Genomic DNA, 18,926 nt, shown 5'->3' with positions numbered 1-18,926 from the left:
CTTTGTAATCAAGAAACATATACTCTCTTAAGGAACAGGTGAACACAATATACATGCTGAAATTTAGATCTCGTTGGTACCCAAAAACACAGATAGGCGCGTAGCCAGAATGGAAGTGAAATGTACGCAGAGAACGGCTGGGGTCCGCTTTGAGACCCCCAGTTGGTCCAGGGCGAAGCCCTGATGAGGACCCATGGGCGAAGTCCCTGGAAGCTCATGGGTTTTACCAAATATTTCATTCAAAATCATGCCATTTCGATTTTCTTCAGAAAATACAAGACACAGTACTTAGTATTGCTTTTAACACAGTTAAATACTTCCGTGCAAATTTATTGTACATGTAGAGGCTGAATATTTTTTAAAATGATATATTAGGATCATCTACTCTTTTTTAACTTTCAGCAACAAATATAATTAATTTCAATTATTAACAAAAATAATGTTATATTTCAAATCATATTCTAGTGGATCACAGCATTCAACGGTTGATATTTTCTCAAAGATCTTTAAAAAAAGTATCAATGTGTTGTAGAAGAATTACAAATTAATAAATGTTTTATTTGGTTGTGACAATGATTTAAATAATAAAACATTACAATTTTTTTTTATAAAGACATGGTAATATAAAATTTGAATTTGAATCGAAACAGTATGAGATAAAATAATTTGAAACACAAATATTTGCTGGATGGTATTGATATTTTTTCTCTTCTCACAAATCTCTCTCTTCCCCCCCCCCCCTCCCATTTTTTAAATTTGAAAACGATGTGTACACATCTGCGTATAGGCAGCTACGCGCCTGTCAGAATATATTCAAGTAAAGATATTCAAATCTTAACAGCCTTCAAACTTTCACACCATTGTACTGTTAAAAATTCAAAGTATTATTTATCTAGAAAATTTATTCAATTACAAACAGCTTTTCAAATTCAAAGGCAGGCTGTGAAGGGATTTCTGAGCAGGTACAAAAAATAGTCCACAGTTCAAACAGTTCTTCTGGATGAAATCAATTCTGAAAACAAAATGAAATACCATTATGGAAAGTTAATTGGTGTTTTAAAAACGTGATACTCAAAACAATGCATTGAGTAACATGGAAAGCATATACATGACTCTACTGTTTTTCTTATCAAAACATTTCAACAATCTTGCTAGGAATATGTATGGTTTATAGCTTATACAGAGCATACCTTTTTATTTTATTGGTGGAAACACTTGCTGCCTGAATGAATTGTTCAAATTGTTTGGGAGTAGCTACAACACAATATACATGACTGTATGTAATAAGTGAATAACATAATGATTACTATTGTAGAATGAAATGACATTGCATTGTACAAAACAAACCATGCTATACTATATTTTCTGAAATTCATAAATTAAATGGAAATAAACTTTTGATACAAAAGTTTTCTGGGAAATTGAAACCTATGACATTTGCAAAAGTAGAATTGGTAGCTATACTTAATTTACATAAAAAAAATCAATGTACTAGAGATAACATTTAATTCTTTCACCTATACAACATTTAAAAACAAAATTAACACTGGCATACTATAAAATTAATGTGAAATGCTTTAGTGTGATCATACCCAGTGGAGAAATTGATGCATCTATTTTGATAGTTCTAGCTGATGTAAATGCCAGTTTTAACCAGTTCTGTGACAGCTGCAATGACAAAAGAATTATACATATAAACAGTACATAAATACATATAAGACTGACTTAGTCAGACAAATGAAAATTCAAACATTTTATCTTCATTAATGTAGAAATTCTACAAATTTACAGCCTAGTGAAACAGATAGTAAAAGTTCTACGATGAATTTAAAATATGAAGCACTGGTAAAAACTGAAATCTTAAAATTCACATATTTTTGATTGCCAGAGGTATAAATTAAAATTTATAGGGTCTTATATTCTTGAATGTACAGTGCACATACATTGTGTACATTGTGCAGTTTGACTTCACAAATACATTGTAAGTGTGACTGCATCTAAATTATACTATTTGATATCATTACGTGCTGTGTTTATATTATGTTACATGTTTGTACATGTATGCCAAAGGACAACATCATTGCATGTTTAAAAGTGTGCAACTTTCATAATGTGTGTGTTTTTGTGTATGTGTGTGTGTGTTGGGGGGGGGGGGGGCATACACACCAGGCACTGCATTGCAGTTTGTGACGGACTGTAATAATTCATCTTATTGTACATGTTCATGATTATTTGACATCGATGTAAAGAATAGTATGTCTACATGTTACTTCCTATGCACATACAAACCTTAATGAACAGAAAGGGACCTAGGGAGGTAGTGCGGATCGTCTCAGTTTTCCATGATTTCCCGAAATAACGTCATCTTCTCATCAAAAAGATAAACAAGGCCCAGGTCTCTTATTTTATCCCTATTCTTTTTAAAGATTGCCTGATTGTTGCATTTATCCACTGCATATCTCAGCTGCTGTCGCCACGTTTTTTGATGTAAACAACATTCCGTGTCACCGAGTGCAAGCGCTTGGCTGAAGCCGAATGCAGCCAAACGACACAATAAAAAGATAATTATTTCGAAGACGTGTTGTTACTATATAAGAGAAAATCACTAATGTTTATTTATTTAAACCTGAAAATACAGAAATTCATTACAAATTCTCGCAATCTTCATTAAATAGCTTTTTTGAGCTTTATTTCCTTATATGGAACTATCAAGGCGGAGCAACTGTCATGACGTCAAACCTCATTATGACCTGATTACCATATTATCTTCATGTGTAGCCTTAACTGTACTGCGTGCTTTTTCGTCAGACAAATTTTCTGTGGCAGCACTCCGAGTTAATAAAGAATTATGTAAATAGATGCATTGCGCGGCAATCTGATTGGCTGAGACAGTTAAGGGCTTTGACAAAATTTAGGAACCGGATAAAAACGGATCACAGTTAGAAAAAAGGGGGGCTTTATATTCCAGGTTTACAATTACTAGAAAGATAAAACACATTCTGACATCAAGAAAAGTAAAGTCACAAGATTTTTAACATAAATTGCTTTATTTGAAAATAAACCTTATTTTATGTTAAAACCTTATTGGTAGTCCAAGGCAACATAGCAGCTCTGTTTGTTTCCAATATTTATAACAGAACATAATTATGTTAAGTGTAAAAAAAACTGTCATTTATTTAAATGACGAAAAATGTAATCCATAAAGCAATTACAAAAGAATTTGGCTGGGAGACATACCAGCATCAAGGAAAGCTTGTTGACATATAAACTGTTTCTTGACTAGAAATGCAAGTCATCAAAATATTACACAACAGTGGTCTCCCAGCCACAATATATTGTTACAACACACAGATGCGATAATGCGATATAATACACCATCAAACTTTATTGGAAACAAAAGTGGTGCACAAAAAACGCCATCAACCCAACGGGTTGAAATATAATTTGTATCCAGTTTGTATGTTTTACATTATTGCGGACATTGTCTTAAAAAAAATCATTTTAGACCTACCTGTAATAAAAAAAATTAAAAACTATGAAGTTTTAGCACTTATTACATTTTCAACAGTAAAATACTGAAATTTATTAAATAAAAGTGTTACATGTATCCTGACACCGTATGAAAGGGTATCAAAATGGTATTTTCAGAGTAAGTAATCTCGATTTTCCTTCCTATCACGAAGAATGTTTAAAAAAATGTCCCTGGCCTGTCATAAGATAGAGAGTAGTGAAACATCCTGACAGAGATTAGAAATGTCAAAGTTTCTCCAAATATGTTCTTAAAAATCCATGTTTACAACGTTTTTCAATCACTTAATCGCTTAGTTATGACGTCTCAACTGCTCAACTATGAAGTCGGAGCCTATGAAACCATGTTACGAAAAGAAAGAGTCAAAAGGAAATAGAAAAATCAAAGAAAATGTAATAAACAGAAAATTCAATGTTTTGTACCGTTCACGGTAGCTCAGTCGGTAGAGCGCTTGCTCCGTGATCGGGAGGTCGTGAGTTCGAATCTCGGCCGCGACAGACCCAAGTCGATAAAAAATGGGTAGCAACTGTTCCTTCGCCATGCGCTCGGCACTTTGAAGTGAAAGTTGCGGGTCCTTCGGATGAGACCTTAAAAACCGAGGCCCCGTGTCACGGCAGGCGTTGGCACGATAAAGATCCCTCACTGCTCAATGGCCCTGAGTGCCGAGTAAAGGTCAAAATTTGAAGCCCTTCACCGGTATAAGGTGACGTCTCTATATGAGTGAAAAATTCTCGAATGGGACGTAAAACAACATACAATCAATCAATCAATCAACAATGTTTTGTAGATGAATATGGAATTTATTTTACGATTGGGACAGGATTTTTTAAAAATATTTTCACGAGTGCGAAGTAATTATCCTTTAGTAATATTTTCCCATTTTATTTATGTATTTTTATTGTTCTTGATTGATTAAAGTCTATGATAGATTCGAAAATTTAAACACTATAAATTAAAACGTCAATGATTAGGTCGATAATAACTTGTTAAAATAGTTACTTGTTTGAATTACTTTCCGACTAAAAGAGTTCATCTAACTCCTACTGAGAATGCAAAAAAAGGAAAGAAAGAAAAACAATTATTTTACTGAGTTAATCAATATAAGATATATAACCGTGATATGCACAACCATTCTCCTGTGTCTGGGAGGATAGACTTTTGATGATAAGTACGATACCGGTGAGATAGTAATGGTTAGAATGTTCCCACAAGAATTCTGGGCTATGAGCAGGTCATAAGCTCAATATGTAAAATAATTAGTTCCTAGATTCTCAAGGAAAAATGCAAATGCAACTTTGTTTACTTATTTAATATTCTCTGATTACATCTAACGTTTCATTTTCCTCTTATAAATTTTCAATTGGGGTCAACTTTACATTAAAATTTGAATCTAATAAGAACATACTTTTATGCAGAACGGAACGAACATGAAAATAAGGTTTTAGGCTAAGTACATACTTTCAGGAAATAATTTCCTTGTGCTATGCGCTAGATGATCATGTCCTGTTGTGATCTGTTTTATTAAGTATTCTTATGTTCAAAATGTCGGATCAAAGCTTCTTACATCTATTTGTTGTGTTTTGCATTACTATTGTATTTGACATATTTTCCACTCACTTTCTCTACATGTAAGTATCAGATTTTTAAGACTAAAACTTATATTTACAATTATTCTATGTATGAAAATATTTCAAAAGCTTTTTACCATAATTTGAATAACACGAGTGGCATTTCAAGAAGCATTTCGCGTAATTTCAGAGCTGGTTTGGACCTTTGTCCTGTCTATCATTACAGGATTAATGAAACATGTGAAGGTAATAAAAAGGTTTTTCTGACTCCTTTCTTACCCTTGAAGCGTTTCAATAAAGTTATATTTTTCCATATGTATGTAAGGATTAATCGACTTTCACAGAATGTCCAGATGGATATTACGGAGACAATTGTACTGTAGTGTGTCCAAAGAAGACTTTTGGATTACGATGTGGTGGAAGGTGTGACTGTTCACCTGAAGACTTTGATTATAGGGTCGGGTGTCCTACACCTCAAGGTACAGTCCCTAAAACGTTCTACTTTCCCATTTTTCCGTTCGCTCACCGTTCGTTCACCGTTCGCTCTCCGTTCACAGTCTTGCGTTCACCGTTCACCGTGCGCTCGCGTTCACCGTTCACAAAGCGTTCAGCGTTCGCTCTTCGTTCCGTTCACTTTGCGTTCACCTTGCGTTCAGCGTTCACCTATCGTTCAGTTTTCATTGTCATTCGGAACTCCGAAGTGAAAGGACTTATCTTTTTGTAGGTTAGGAGTTACAGTTTTTTTAATTTAATAACTAACATATCGTGTTTGAAGAATCATTATTTCATGGGGAAAAATATCTACGATATATATTTTTATTATTCGAACTTAGCTGTTAGGTTATTTATTAAATTACTCTGGAAAATAAATCTTGTTATATGCACATTCTGTACCAATGTAGAACGATGCTGAAATATTAAATTTAACTAACAGCAATGTGCAAATACTTCAAATACTGCAACATTTTGTTGTTTTGTTAAAGACGACAAATCGTTAATGGAGATATAATTATCCAAGTCAAATAATTACGCAGCAAAATTACGAAAATATTTATTTCTAACACTTTTTTTTCAATTACTACAGAAAATATTATAGAACTAGTTCTGAGAGTTATACATAGTACTGCGGATATCGTGTTAATTTATTATCTTTGGAGCGAATTAAATTGTTAGTGTGGTTAAAGGAAATATTTATTTAAAATGTAATGCACTACAGAATTTTCTCTACTATAATATGTAAAGTCTATAGTTATAGAGAGAAAAATATTTCTTCACCGTAACTTTATATGTTTGCCATTCGATATGATTAATACCCCCCCCCCTTCCCCCCTAAATCGGTTACTTAGTCAGTATTGTATTTCCAGAATATTTTAATTAACATTTAAAAAAAAAAAAAAAAGGTCTTTTTTAGAACAAAAATTTCAGTCTCAAAACAAACATGCATCTAAAAAAGTCACAAAACAATAGTAGTTCAAAATGTACACGTGTCGGCAGTGGTATTTGGAATTGGCAGAGAGTATGTTTCAAATTCAAGTGTTAATGCCCAATGTATTTTATTCAATTATTATTCAAATGTTGGAATCAAATCTAGAAATGATAAAAATAAATGTTATAACTTGTTGGAAATACTCGCACTTCGTCTTCGACGTGACGAAACTTTCACACCTGCACAGTGTCGAATGATTTTGATTGACAGGACAAGCACGTGGACTTCGTGTGAACTTGAAGCAGGAAAATAAAAACGAGTATGACTGTCAAACAAAGGGATATGATTTGTTGATAAAAAAAAAAAGTTACTTTCACTGTCTGATATATTTAGAAAAAAAGTTTTTGTTTGATATAGGTACATGTACAAACATTTAGTGAAGCCTGAAATGGGGGGGGCTAAACCGGAATATTTCTTTCTCTCTCTCTCTCTCTCTCTCTCTCTCTCTCTCTCTCTCTCTCTCTCTCTCTCATTTCTGTTTAATAAAAACTATAACAGCATATTACTTGAATATCAAGTTCTGAAAATTGAATTTATAACAAATAATTTGAATATGTATCTTTGTATTATCTTGTCCGAGTATAATCACGGCCATCTACAGATAAATGTAGAAGTCTGCTCAATAAACATGGCCGTAGGAACCCGGGAGGGGGGGGGCACGCCCCCCCCCCTAATTTTGCCGATATATAGATTATTATAGTAAACATAGATACTATATGCTTGTGCCCCCGCAATAAAAAGTCTGATGACCTTTTTTATTTATTTATTTTTTTTTTTGCTTGTCAGGAAATTTTTGGTAGTGCCCCCTCAACTACATGTACATGTATCAACTGAAAATGTATGGTTGCCCCCCCCCCCCCCCAAAAAAAAAAACCGAATTTGCTTCCTACGGGCCTGAATAAATCATCATGAAAAAAAGATATGACACATAATATATTATTGTATTAAAAATTTAAAATACGAGCGTATAAATGCAAAACGTCCACTGACATTTGTAATTAATTTTTTTTCATTACTTTACACAAAATCGCTTTAACACAGAGATATATAAATGGATGTTACAACCACTTTAATCAATTCTATAAGTCAGAAGTTTTCTCTGATTTGTTATCAAATAAGGATAAACATTTTTATTTTCCAACTATATAAAAAAAATATCTCTTATACTTCAGCGTTCGGCAACAATTGCAATGTTTTAATGCGATAAAAATCGTGTGATTAAAAACTTAATGTGCATGCATCGTCTTTCTCAGGACAATTTTGGAGAATTTATTTTATTGACTTATTTATTTATTCATTTATTGGTTTACTTATTTATTATTGATTGTTTTTTTTTTTTTGGCACCTGACAATAGTGTCAATGCAAGGAAAAGATCAGAGGCATTCCGAATATATCGTTCATCTTGCGTTCACCTTTCGTTCACCGTTCACTTTGCGTTCGCGTTTGCGCTCCGTTCGCGTTCTGCGTTCGCTCACCGTTCACCGTTCACACATCGTTCACCAAGTTGCGTTCAGCGTTCACATATCGTTCACTCACCGTTCGCTCTGCGTTCGTTCAGCGTTCGTTCACCGTTCGTTCACCGTTCGCTCACCGTTCAAGTGGGAAAGTAGAACGTTTCAGGGACTGTAGATGCTTTTTATATTGTTTAAGTAAAGACAAGGTGATTGCAGAGTGATGAAAATAATTAAAACACTGTCATAATTACCCATGCGATGAAATAAAACAGAAAAGATTTGTTAGTTCCGATGTTTGTTTTTTTTTAAACACATATATATCTATTTATTGTTTTCTATCTTAAATGACCGTCATGTAGCTCAGTTGATGGAGCACTTTCTCCGAGAGGTTGAAAGGTCAAGGGTTCAAATCTATGTCGATATGGAAATTGGTAGTGAATTTACCTTCGCCGACCGCTCGGCAGGTTGAAATGCGTTGCGGGTTTCTGGACGAAATCTTAAATATCGAGGTCCAGCGTCACGGTTGGTCCGTGCACGATGAAGATCCCTCACGGCTCAGTGACCCTTGGTGCAGAGTAAATGTCTAAATTCAAAGACCTTTAGTCGTATTTGTTGACGTCTCTGTATGAAAGAGAAATTCTAGAATGGGACGTAAAACAAAATACAGTCAATCAATTAATCAATCAATCTGTCTATCATTATTGCTTTACAAAAAATTGACAAATCTAAATAGACATATGTTTTCAATGATTGCAAGGTCACTGCACTATTTTTGTATGAAAGTGTTGGACGAAAAGTGCAGATAATAAACACATAGATAAGTTGTCGCATGGCAAATGGGGTAAACATTAATGCAAATTTCAAGACCTTTGGGATAATACTGTTTACGTATTTTGAAATGCAGATTTATACTAATTTAGACAATTCAACAAATGATGAAGGCTCGGAGACATGTAAGAAAAACAAAAGCAAATCTACAACATCAAGAAAGAGAGTAGTCATCATAACGATTGGAACAACTGTTTGCTGTTTTCTGATCTTCTACATATCTTACGAAATCCGTTGCTTTATTCGTAAAAGAACGCTGCGTGATTGCAAAATTCGTTCAGAATATTTAAAAGTACAATTTTGTCAGTAATATTGAATACAGTGAGTATCATTTGGAAAACGTCGAATTCCTGGATAAGACCGAGGGTCTTCTCATCTCATAATGTTCACCATTACATGAAATATACATAACATATAGAACATTCAAAAGCCTATGGTGAAATAATTTTAGCACATTTCAGACGAGTATAGCAAACATGTCTTACATGTACAACGAAAAAAAAATCAAACAGAATAAAGAAGAGTGCTATGAGTGCAATAGTTTGATACTGTAGACACAAATTAAAGGTAAGAGGTGAAGAAGGGGGGGGGGGGGGGAGAGAAATCGCAGATGTTCTTGTTGCCAAAATCTTTAGCTTTGGTGTATCTATAGATTACTTGAAGAAACGCTTATGAAAGTAAGGGAAAAATCAAGAAATAGATATATCTGCTACAGTAATATTCTGTCAACCTAAAACGTTTTAATTTAATTAATTGATATCGGTTTGTGGTTTTATTAACTTTTGATGCTGTAAATCTAGCATAAAAATAGATCACTTAATGTATTTCTTTTAGCATTTGATCATTGCTAATTATTTCAGAAATGAAGAAACTTCAAGTGTTACATGTATGACACCTACAACAAATGTTTTATGTTGTCCTGGGTTCTATTTTGAAATGCAATGATATGTAATGATGTCCTTTCTCAGCGGATGGTTTATTCTGATGCAGAATGTTATTTTTGTTTTGTACGATCGAAATTTAACATTTTTGGTAGTAACGATCAAGGTAGTTGACAATAATCTTCCGACTATATTTGAACTAAAATAAGCTTCTTTCTATTTCTAAATCAGATGAAAAATTAAACAAACCTAAGAAATGTCACAGGTTTGCAGAATTGTGATTTTTTATTCTATTTTTAGTTTTTCGACTTGCCTAGATGTCCGAGCTGTCTAGCGCGCTGTTTCTGTACTGCTAGGAGACGGATTCCGTAGTTCAACCTCGGGCTGGGACGGAAGTGGATATCCTTATAAAAGTGAATTTCTTTGTTCTTTATATATATATATATATATATATATATATATATATATATATATATATATATATATATATATATATATATATATATATATATATATATATATATATATATATATATATATATATATATATATATATATTCTTAATGAACTTAATGTGCACATTCAATATTAATTTGAATCAATCAGGACATTAAAGAAAATAAGATGTACTTCCTTCTTCAAAAGTGATTGACAAGTTGATGTATAATATTGCCTGATCGTTTTAGACATTGATAACATTGTCACAATGAATTATTACTTGACAATTTTGTTTAACTTGTAACCCTTCTCAGTATCATAGTATAAAATGTTTTCTATGTGTCTATTTTTTCTTTATATTTAAAGAATAGCAATGCTTCATATTTTTTTTTTTTAAATCTTTACTCTTTTTTACCTTCTTTACAAAGAGGACATATTTTCTTTTCTTTTTAACTGTTGTTTACATATATAAACACAATTAAAAGAGTATTTGTTTAATTATGTTTTATCAAAGCATCATTATGCTTGTTAACTCAGCCTGATTGAATGATAGGCATTGATGCTTGAAATACAAAAGGAATAGGATATGATAATGTGTGAAACGAAGTAGATATATCTTAATGAGCTATTTCATCAATTTTAAGCTCAATATTAACGATTATATCAGTTACGTGTAACGTGATTATGAAATAAAATTTCCTTATTCCGACACCAAATTAAAATATACGCCCTTTTTGTAATGAAATTATTTATTCTGTATCTTAAAAAAATCACTGGTCGATTTTTCGAATTTTTTTTTTTGAAGATGATAGCCACATGTATGTCTGCGCTGTGGTAATGTGAGATATGATTTTTGTTAGATTTGTTTTTTGATGCCGACGTCTACTGAGAAAAATAAGTCAGACTAGAAAATATATAGTTCATTTCCATATCTATAAATACACTGTAGATATTTGATTTTTTATAACAATTCATATTGGCCCTAGAGTCCGTTGAGAGTACGCCTGCCGAAAAAATCTGTGTTATTTATCAAATATCTGTTTATTTTATCTTCATATGCTACTTTAGTAAACATTTTCGTTCATGTTATGCAAAAATAAATAAAAAAAAAATTAATACTTAGATAAATATTTGATTTTACAATCTTTAAAAATTTACAGTGCAGCCTGTCGAGAAAATCTTTACCTTTTCCTTTCCTCCTTCCTTTCTACCTTCCTTTCTCTCTTTATATATTTATTCATTCGTTTACGTTTTTATTCATTTTTTTTTATTTTGATATGCAATTAAAATTTTTAAGGTCATACACTTGATATTTGACCAAAAATGAATATTTTTAAGGAAAAGATTTTATGTTCGTTTACATTAAATCCTGCAATAGTCACAAGAGGTAACTACAGGGCAAACAGAAAAAAAAACATAATTGCGTATGTATGTATTATTTTCACTGACTTGATAGTCATTGTAAACAATAATTATTATTCTCATGTATGAAAACCTTGAAAGAGGTGCTACGCTTTAAAAATGAATGGAAAATTAACACACCAATCCCACCCCACCCCACACCAAACAAAAATGCATATCATGCCTGATTTTGTGTACTTGTAAGTCATCAAAAATTTCCTGATCCCACCCTTAATGTTTTCAGAGAAACGTTTTATGTATGATTTATATATTCTTTATTTTGTGATGGATTTATGAGATTGATCACTGCATGTTTGTCATCTTCATTTTTTACGATATAAATATATTGATGACCATATTGTTTTCCCCAGACTGATGCCCTCAGATTTTTTAAAGCGCATCATCCGTCTCTCTAAAATAAATGAGGCCTCCAAGATTGCATTCGATCTAATAGACAACGTTAAAAGATTTACAAGTGAGATTTCTTTCAAGTTTGGTATATAAATTTGTTCATTAATGTTCCTTTTAAATGAATGCCTTTTAAATGAGTGTCTTGTCAAAATATAATAAATCTTACAATTGTTTTGTAAAAGACAACTTCCTCAATAGAATTATGATGCAGTTTACCGAAAATTAAATATACACTGCTCATAATTTAAAAAAAAAAATGAAGTATAAAATAATTCACCATAGAAGTTTCGTATGTACATGTATTGCACAAGTTAAATAACTTCAAATATCGATATCAAAAGGAGATAAAGAAATGTTTCACAGCAATTTTTTTGCTCGTAAAAAGTTAGACGAAATGAAATTCGTATCTTTTTAATTCGAAATAGGTAATTTCATGTTGACACCAAATTAATACTACTGATATTTGACACAGCATAAATAATATGGCAAAAATAGTTATATATGTTATGTTACTCCATCAAATTTGCGATAAAAAATAAAATCATTGAAGAAAATGGTGTCGACACTGTTGTTCCAAGACTTGTTGTTTCGATTGAAGTCTGGTCTGAGAGAGGAACTCGCAAAGGCTCCTTTACTAACGGATGATTCTTGCTTCCAAAATTAAAGTCTGCATTGCAAAGGTCACGGTTACACTGACAAAGATGACCAGGAAGTCTCTTATCTCCAGATGACGTGAAGTTTCGTGATACGCATCCGGTTTTCCTCGTATTTGAACAGCCTCGCAGAAAAACTGTTGGGAAAAAAATCAATACTCGTTAATTGATTTATATTGTTTTCAAGATGAATATGGTGTTTTCAGAAATTATTGAGAATTTTTCTGTGATTTATTTTTTCAAAATATTAAAAATTTATACTTATAGTATGAATTAACTTTTAGATCAAATGACAATATTTTCTACTTTCTTATTTTATATGTAGTTTTCATGAATAATTTACCGTTTTTTCTAGTTAGTTTACTAGGTCTACAAACTCTTTTCCTTAACTGAATCCCTCTTTGTTAATAGTTTGTACAACACAATGTAAAGTAGACAGTGAAATACTTGGTGTTACAAAAATATCATCAGATTTAACAATCCCTTCCTAATATATAGCTTAAATAGGTTTTCTGTTTTCGATAGCAGTAATTTTGAACATCAGCAGTCAACAAGAAGTATATAAAATAAACGACAGGCTATCCATGAAAACTTGATGTATTATTAAAAAGCTTGGGGGGGGTGTACATGTAGGTGTGTAGGTGGGGGAGGGTATTGACATTAAATAAAATAATGAAATTGTATAAATTATATTGTTTGCTATTAATCCAACATTTAAGAGTAATGCAATATAAAAAGAACATCGCAATAATTTCTAGGAACACTATAATTATAATTTTAACTGATATTGGTTAAAAAAGTACTTCTAACCGATGATTTAAAAACATAAGAGACCCATAGACCACAATGGTCATCTGATTCAATATAGCCCTGCTGTTCCTCATCAGATTTTTTCAATATATACGTATATTTCTTTGTAAAATATTGATCGTTCATTGTGGCCCAATCCTTTAAACAGGGACGGTCACCATGATTTGAACTGATTGAATATGCACTACAAGAGGATGCTCCTATATAAATGTGACTAATAATGATTAACTGTTCTTTAGAAGAAGGCATTTAATTTTTTTTTTAATTCTTGTGTTAAACTATGATCATCATTGTGGCCCCAATGTACCCCTGGGGTTCAAGATTTGAACATGCGTGGGTACAATATTTGTAGTATTTAGCCCATTTTATATACAATGAAATATAGAGATAAGGAACATTAATCAAGCTCAAAAGTCCATTGAAACAATACAAATCGGGCGCATAGCAAACACGGACCTTTAAAAGGATTAGAGATGGAATCAGGTGCCATGCAGGAGTAAAGATCCCCTGTCGACCAATTAGACCCACCATGTGCTCCTTGTCATGATCGCGGAAACGGAAAAATTTGTAGACAATTCATTAATAATTCAGTAATGGCCCGACAATTAGTATGAAAAACGTAAGACAGCATTCGACTTTATAATATATTGAATTTGCTGACAAGTTCATTTTATTGACCATAGAATTCGCAGCTATGTTAAGGCTGTTCGAAGGCTCAATATGCATTAAAATGTACATTTTATTTTGAGCTAGATTTTAATTTCAATTTGTAATCTATGTATGAATTTACAGTCAACTTGTGATGAGAGTATAATCAGATTTATAATAATGCACTTGTTTGATGTCACATGACTTTGTTGATCACGTGACAGACACTTATAAATTCCTAAATGTTGCACCAAAAATCGCATCGGCACAAGTGCAAAACAACATTATTGAGAAAAATTTGTCACATAAGTCAATTCATCGTGATCTTTGGTACTTATAAAGTGCTGGGGGCAAGTTTGAATTTTATTTCTTGAGAAAATATTCCACAAGAAATTCAACTTTCCCATATACAAGGGGGCATTTTCCACTCTTTATCGTAATTTATACAAAAAAGGGAAAAATTACATACAATCCCCCAGCAAAATTCAGTTAGGGGACATACTTCTCTAGTAGATTCACACAGAATATCTTCAATTTATCCTAATTAATCACTTGTGCCAGTCAAATATATACAGTATTTATAAATTCTAACTCTGTCCACAGACGTGTAAGGGTGAGCGTTTCACAGTCAATTTTTGTTATTGTTTGAATATACGTATATCGGACAAGTTAAAGGAATAACGATATCAGATTGCAAATGTTCAACATGATAACAGCTTAAGCTTAAAGAACAATCCAGACGCTTGAATCAAACAACAACGCTAAAGTTTAATCTTTACATATCATGTAAAAGGAATGTAAAAGTTATGACACTTTCCCCATCAAGTCAGCTCAAGTATGTAGTGACTTGACGTCATATGCTATTATGACGTCATATCTTGGTAGTTCAGAGAAGTTACTACAGTTGGAACAGTTTGACATTTTACGGACAGCCTTATCCTAGCCGCGTTTGCAAAATGTTGCCTTCAAACTAAAACTGCTGAATGTACACCACCTGAGGATGCTTCCACATTTATTTGATTTATGGCTGTTCTTGAAAAAAACAATTTCCCTATATAATCTTATGTAACATTTCGATTGCCTATTGTGTCCCCATCCTTGCCCTGGGGGCAAATCTGAATTTACACTACATTGGGATGTTTCCATGTTAATGTAGATATTCTTGATTTGAAGTTTACCCCATATATTCCTTTGCAAAATTTTGATTGTCAAATGTAGACCCATCCTACCCCTGGGGAGGTGTAGGGGTCATGATTTGAAGAAACTACCTGAGTTTGCCTCTGTATTAATATGACTAATCAAATTGCTTCCTTTAGAAGATTTTTTTTTTTCATATATATTCCAATATCAAAATTTGATTCCGCATTGTGGCTCCAACCTACCCCGGGAATCATGATCTGAGCAATTTACAGTCTACACTGTTTCAGGGTATTCTTTTATATTTATTTATTATTTATTTTTGTGGTCGCGTGGTTACTAAGAAGAATTTATTTTAAAAAATTCTTATATATTTCAAAGTAAAACTTTGATTTCCTACTATGGCCCCATCATACTCCGCTTACCATGATCTGAATAATTTACAATCTAATCTACCTCAGCAAGCTTTCAACTAAGTTTCATCTTATAAATCATCTTTACAACATTAGTTACAGGTATTTGTGACTTCAAATGTAAGGTATCTGATATCATATAGAATGGAAAGGCATGAAAATATATAGTGACGTCACAATTGCAAACACAAAAGTAGTCCCTGGGCATTATACAGTGTAAATGCGGGTTAATTTGGCTCCATAAAAACCCGGGTTCTCTCCAACTATTTTATTGAGAATATATCGAAATATGTTACAAATGATGATTCATGTATGTAAGAATTGCTAAGAGAGAGAGAGAGAGAGAGAGAGAGAGAGAGAGAGAGAGATAAGAAGATCAAGGATTAAATTCCCTTCCTTGCTTGTACATGCAAATTCTGATTATATCTCCATTATCTAACAACACAAAAGCACTTCAGCGTAAAGCAAAGAGTAAGCCTAAAACATTTTCTATCAACTGTCCTCTCCTGGTTTTTAAATACAAAAATATGAGGTAATTTTGTTTCTCTTTTAACATACTGTGTATTTACCATTTACAAGTATATCTGACAATCAAAAAAAGAACTGTTTGCTTTAAACATTAAAAATCTTGTTGCCTGCTACATGTAGATGCCTTTGATAAAAAAAATAACAAATAATGCATTTTACTGGATGATCAGTAGAACCTCACCCGCACACTAGAAACCCTGATCAAGGGCCCTAAATTTCACAATTAAAGTAGAGGCACCCTTGTTCATAATAACCATGTATTTAGTTGTCTGCTAAATATTAGGTGTAGAGAAGTACTCAGTATTCCAATAATAATTCAATGTAGTTCAATAACAATGCATTCTCACAAGATGATCAACAGATCCTAACAACATAACTCCTGACTTACGGCCCATATAATTACAGTTTGGGGAGAAGCACGCTTGCTCATCACATCTATAGTCCTACGTTGTCTACTAAGTATGACATGGAAAGGTCGTATTTATTGAAAAAAATGCATTTTCCTCTACATGACCGTTAGAGCTATAGCTAAACATTAGAATCCGTAACGTAGGGGTAATAAATTTTACAATTTTCGAAGAGGCTCCCTTATAATCAAAATACACATTAAGTTTGTCTGCAAAATATATAGAGCACCAACACCAAAACTAAACCAGGGACAAAACTATCACAAATTAGAAGAGAGCTCAATGCTTATTACAATAGCCAAGAAGCTTAGTGTTCAGTAGTAAAGAAGATGACTTCTTTGACGGTTGCATTCATTTTATTGGTTTTGGCCTCACCCCCAGACCCCACGGAGGAGGAAACCATGAAATTCATATTTTATGTAACTGTATATTTTATCTCAAAATGACTCAATGCGCCGTTGACTCAGTGATTAGGAGAAGAGCTGAAAAAATTTAAAGTTTACGACTAACAGGCAACGACAAACAGAAGACAAATGAACACGATGCACGACGATGGACTCAAACATAAAGCAATAGGTCACGGGGTGATCAGGGAAACCATATAAGAAGGTTGTGACACAACAATGTGGTAGGAAGAGCAAATCAAATTCAAACCCACTACTTAAAGCCTTAAATTATTACTAATATTCAATCTCATATAAAACAAGAAAGACCTTACATATGGTAAATAAATGAATTCAAACCTTATTAAACAGACTTTCTAGACTAAAAAATAGCTGTAATGTAATTTTTAACGTTCCGACTGTTTAATTCTAGGAGTAAAAAAATATTTTATATGGAGAAAACATATCCCTGCATTGACTTTTATCAGGATGGGAAGCTAATAAAGCTATATACTTAAGACGGCTTAAACTGTCCCATTTCAGGTAAAACTTGTAAAACTTGGAAATATTAAATTCATCCTGATATAAAACAATTAACGTGTTGAGTAAATAAAAATGACTTCTGCTTGTATTGATTTACGCATTAGAATACATGTAGATTTTGCACAAGATATCATTTAAAATTGTTTCTAATTTCAAAGCCACTCTTGATCACAACAATGGACATGAAGAAAATCAAACCTTCCTTTCCATTGGGTGCTTTGATTTTGCTGACTCTACATGTCACGTGACATTCTTCTATCATGGAAGAGTTGACTCTCAGAAAGGTGGCGTCAGGGCCACAGAGAGATCCATGCTGAACAGTGTTACATTTCAGACATTTTAATCCGTCCACTGTATTATGAAAAGATGTCAACAATTTATTTGTTATAAAGAATAACAATATTTCAATATTACTGATATTAAGGTTGAAAAATTAAATATAAATAGATACATCCAAAGTAAATATTTTCACACAAAAAAGGCGCGCATAGATTTTTTTTTCTTCATGAGTATACGCTTAATCACTAAATTCCACACAATACGCTTACAAATATTTAAAAAAAATAATAAAAAAAAATCATTTGTTCCATATTTATTAAAATTTATATAAAAGCATGTAGGTATAATCTTTACTAAAGATATATAAACGATATACCTGAAACATATTCTATCATCAAAATAAAGGCGAGAAGATCCAGGTTAATGCCCATGTTTATAAGAGATGAAAACAGACTTAAAATGTTTATTTTAAGTGCATTCATGACATCCTTCCGGTCTCCGACACTTGTGTTTATGTTTATTGGCGTTATAAAGCATGTGCCCGATAAAGTTTATTGTTCCCTAAAGATTATATAGTATAACAACCCTGAGTGTACATACACGTACCCTTTAAAGATGCTGTTTATATTCATTTTCATGTTTCTATATATTTCATCAGGATACAAACATCAATTTCATGACAAATATACTTTAACATTAAATTGCTTATTTTTACAACTGAGACCAATTGCAGCAAGTTTTAATATCTTTTGGACCCGAATGTGATATAAGTTTTTGATAGAAATCAAATTGTCACTAAATTATATTCACCTTTATGTAAAGATATTTAACCTTCAATTACCTTTACTTATATTATGAGGAAGAAAAAAATGGCACCTACGCCTTCAAACCCGTTCAGCACACCAAACACATCATGATAATATTCTATAACTAACAAATTCTGTGATACATCAATAAAATTCAGACCAGCTAGTCTAAAATTCGTAGATTCAAAATGTAACTTTTTGAAATCTTTAGAAAGGTTAGAAAATAGAGTCACTTTATCAACAGGTATTTATACTGTAGAATTTATATCCCTTTATTTATAAACATATCAATAATTTCAATTTCGCAGAAGAAAAAAAAATG

The 18,926-nt window shown here is 32.4% G+C and overlaps 1 protein-coding gene and 1 long non-coding RNA gene across 3 annotated transcripts; both read right to left on the bottom strand.

The window, feature by feature from the left end:
- Window positions 1–974: 974 nt before the first annotated feature.
- On the bottom strand, window positions 975–2,362 carry LOC133184948 (uncharacterized). Of its 2 annotated transcripts, none has more exons than XR_009720878.1 (4): window positions 2,290–2,362; window positions 1,593–1,668; window positions 1,191–1,254; window positions 975–1,012 (listed from the first exon to the last, which is right to left on the bottom strand). It is a non-coding gene; the product is annotated as an uncharacterized LOC133184948 (long non-coding RNA). The 2 variants fall into 2 exon arrangements; XR_009720877.1 differs by having other exon boundaries at window positions 2,286–2,340.
- A 10,045-nt stretch (window positions 2,363–12,407) lies between these two features.
- LOC133184947 (uncharacterized) lies at window positions 12,408–18,241 on the bottom strand. Its single transcript, XM_061320016.1, has 3 exons — window positions 18,175–18,241; window positions 17,718–17,870; window positions 12,408–12,787 (listed from the first exon to the last, which is right to left on the bottom strand). The coding sequence occupies exons 1-3, from the start codon at window positions 18,227–18,229 to the stop codon at window positions 12,507–12,509; spliced, it is 489 nt and encodes a 162-aa protein (XP_061176000.1). The 5' UTR covers window positions 18,230–18,241; the 3' UTR covers window positions 12,408–12,506.
- Between the last annotated feature and the right edge of the window lie 685 nt (window positions 18,242–18,926).

This window comes from Saccostrea echinata, unplaced genomic scaffold (assembly GCF_033153115.1).
Source record: "Saccostrea echinata isolate AGI-Se365-2 ecotype Australia unplaced genomic scaffold, CSIRO_AGI_Sech_v1 ptg000011l, whole genome shotgun sequence".
Taxonomy (NCBI): Eukaryota; Metazoa; Mollusca; class Bivalvia; order Ostreida; family Ostreidae; genus Saccostrea; species Saccostrea echinata.
Note: the sequence above shows the minus strand (reverse complement) of the source record. Positions and strands in the feature narration are given on the sequence as shown.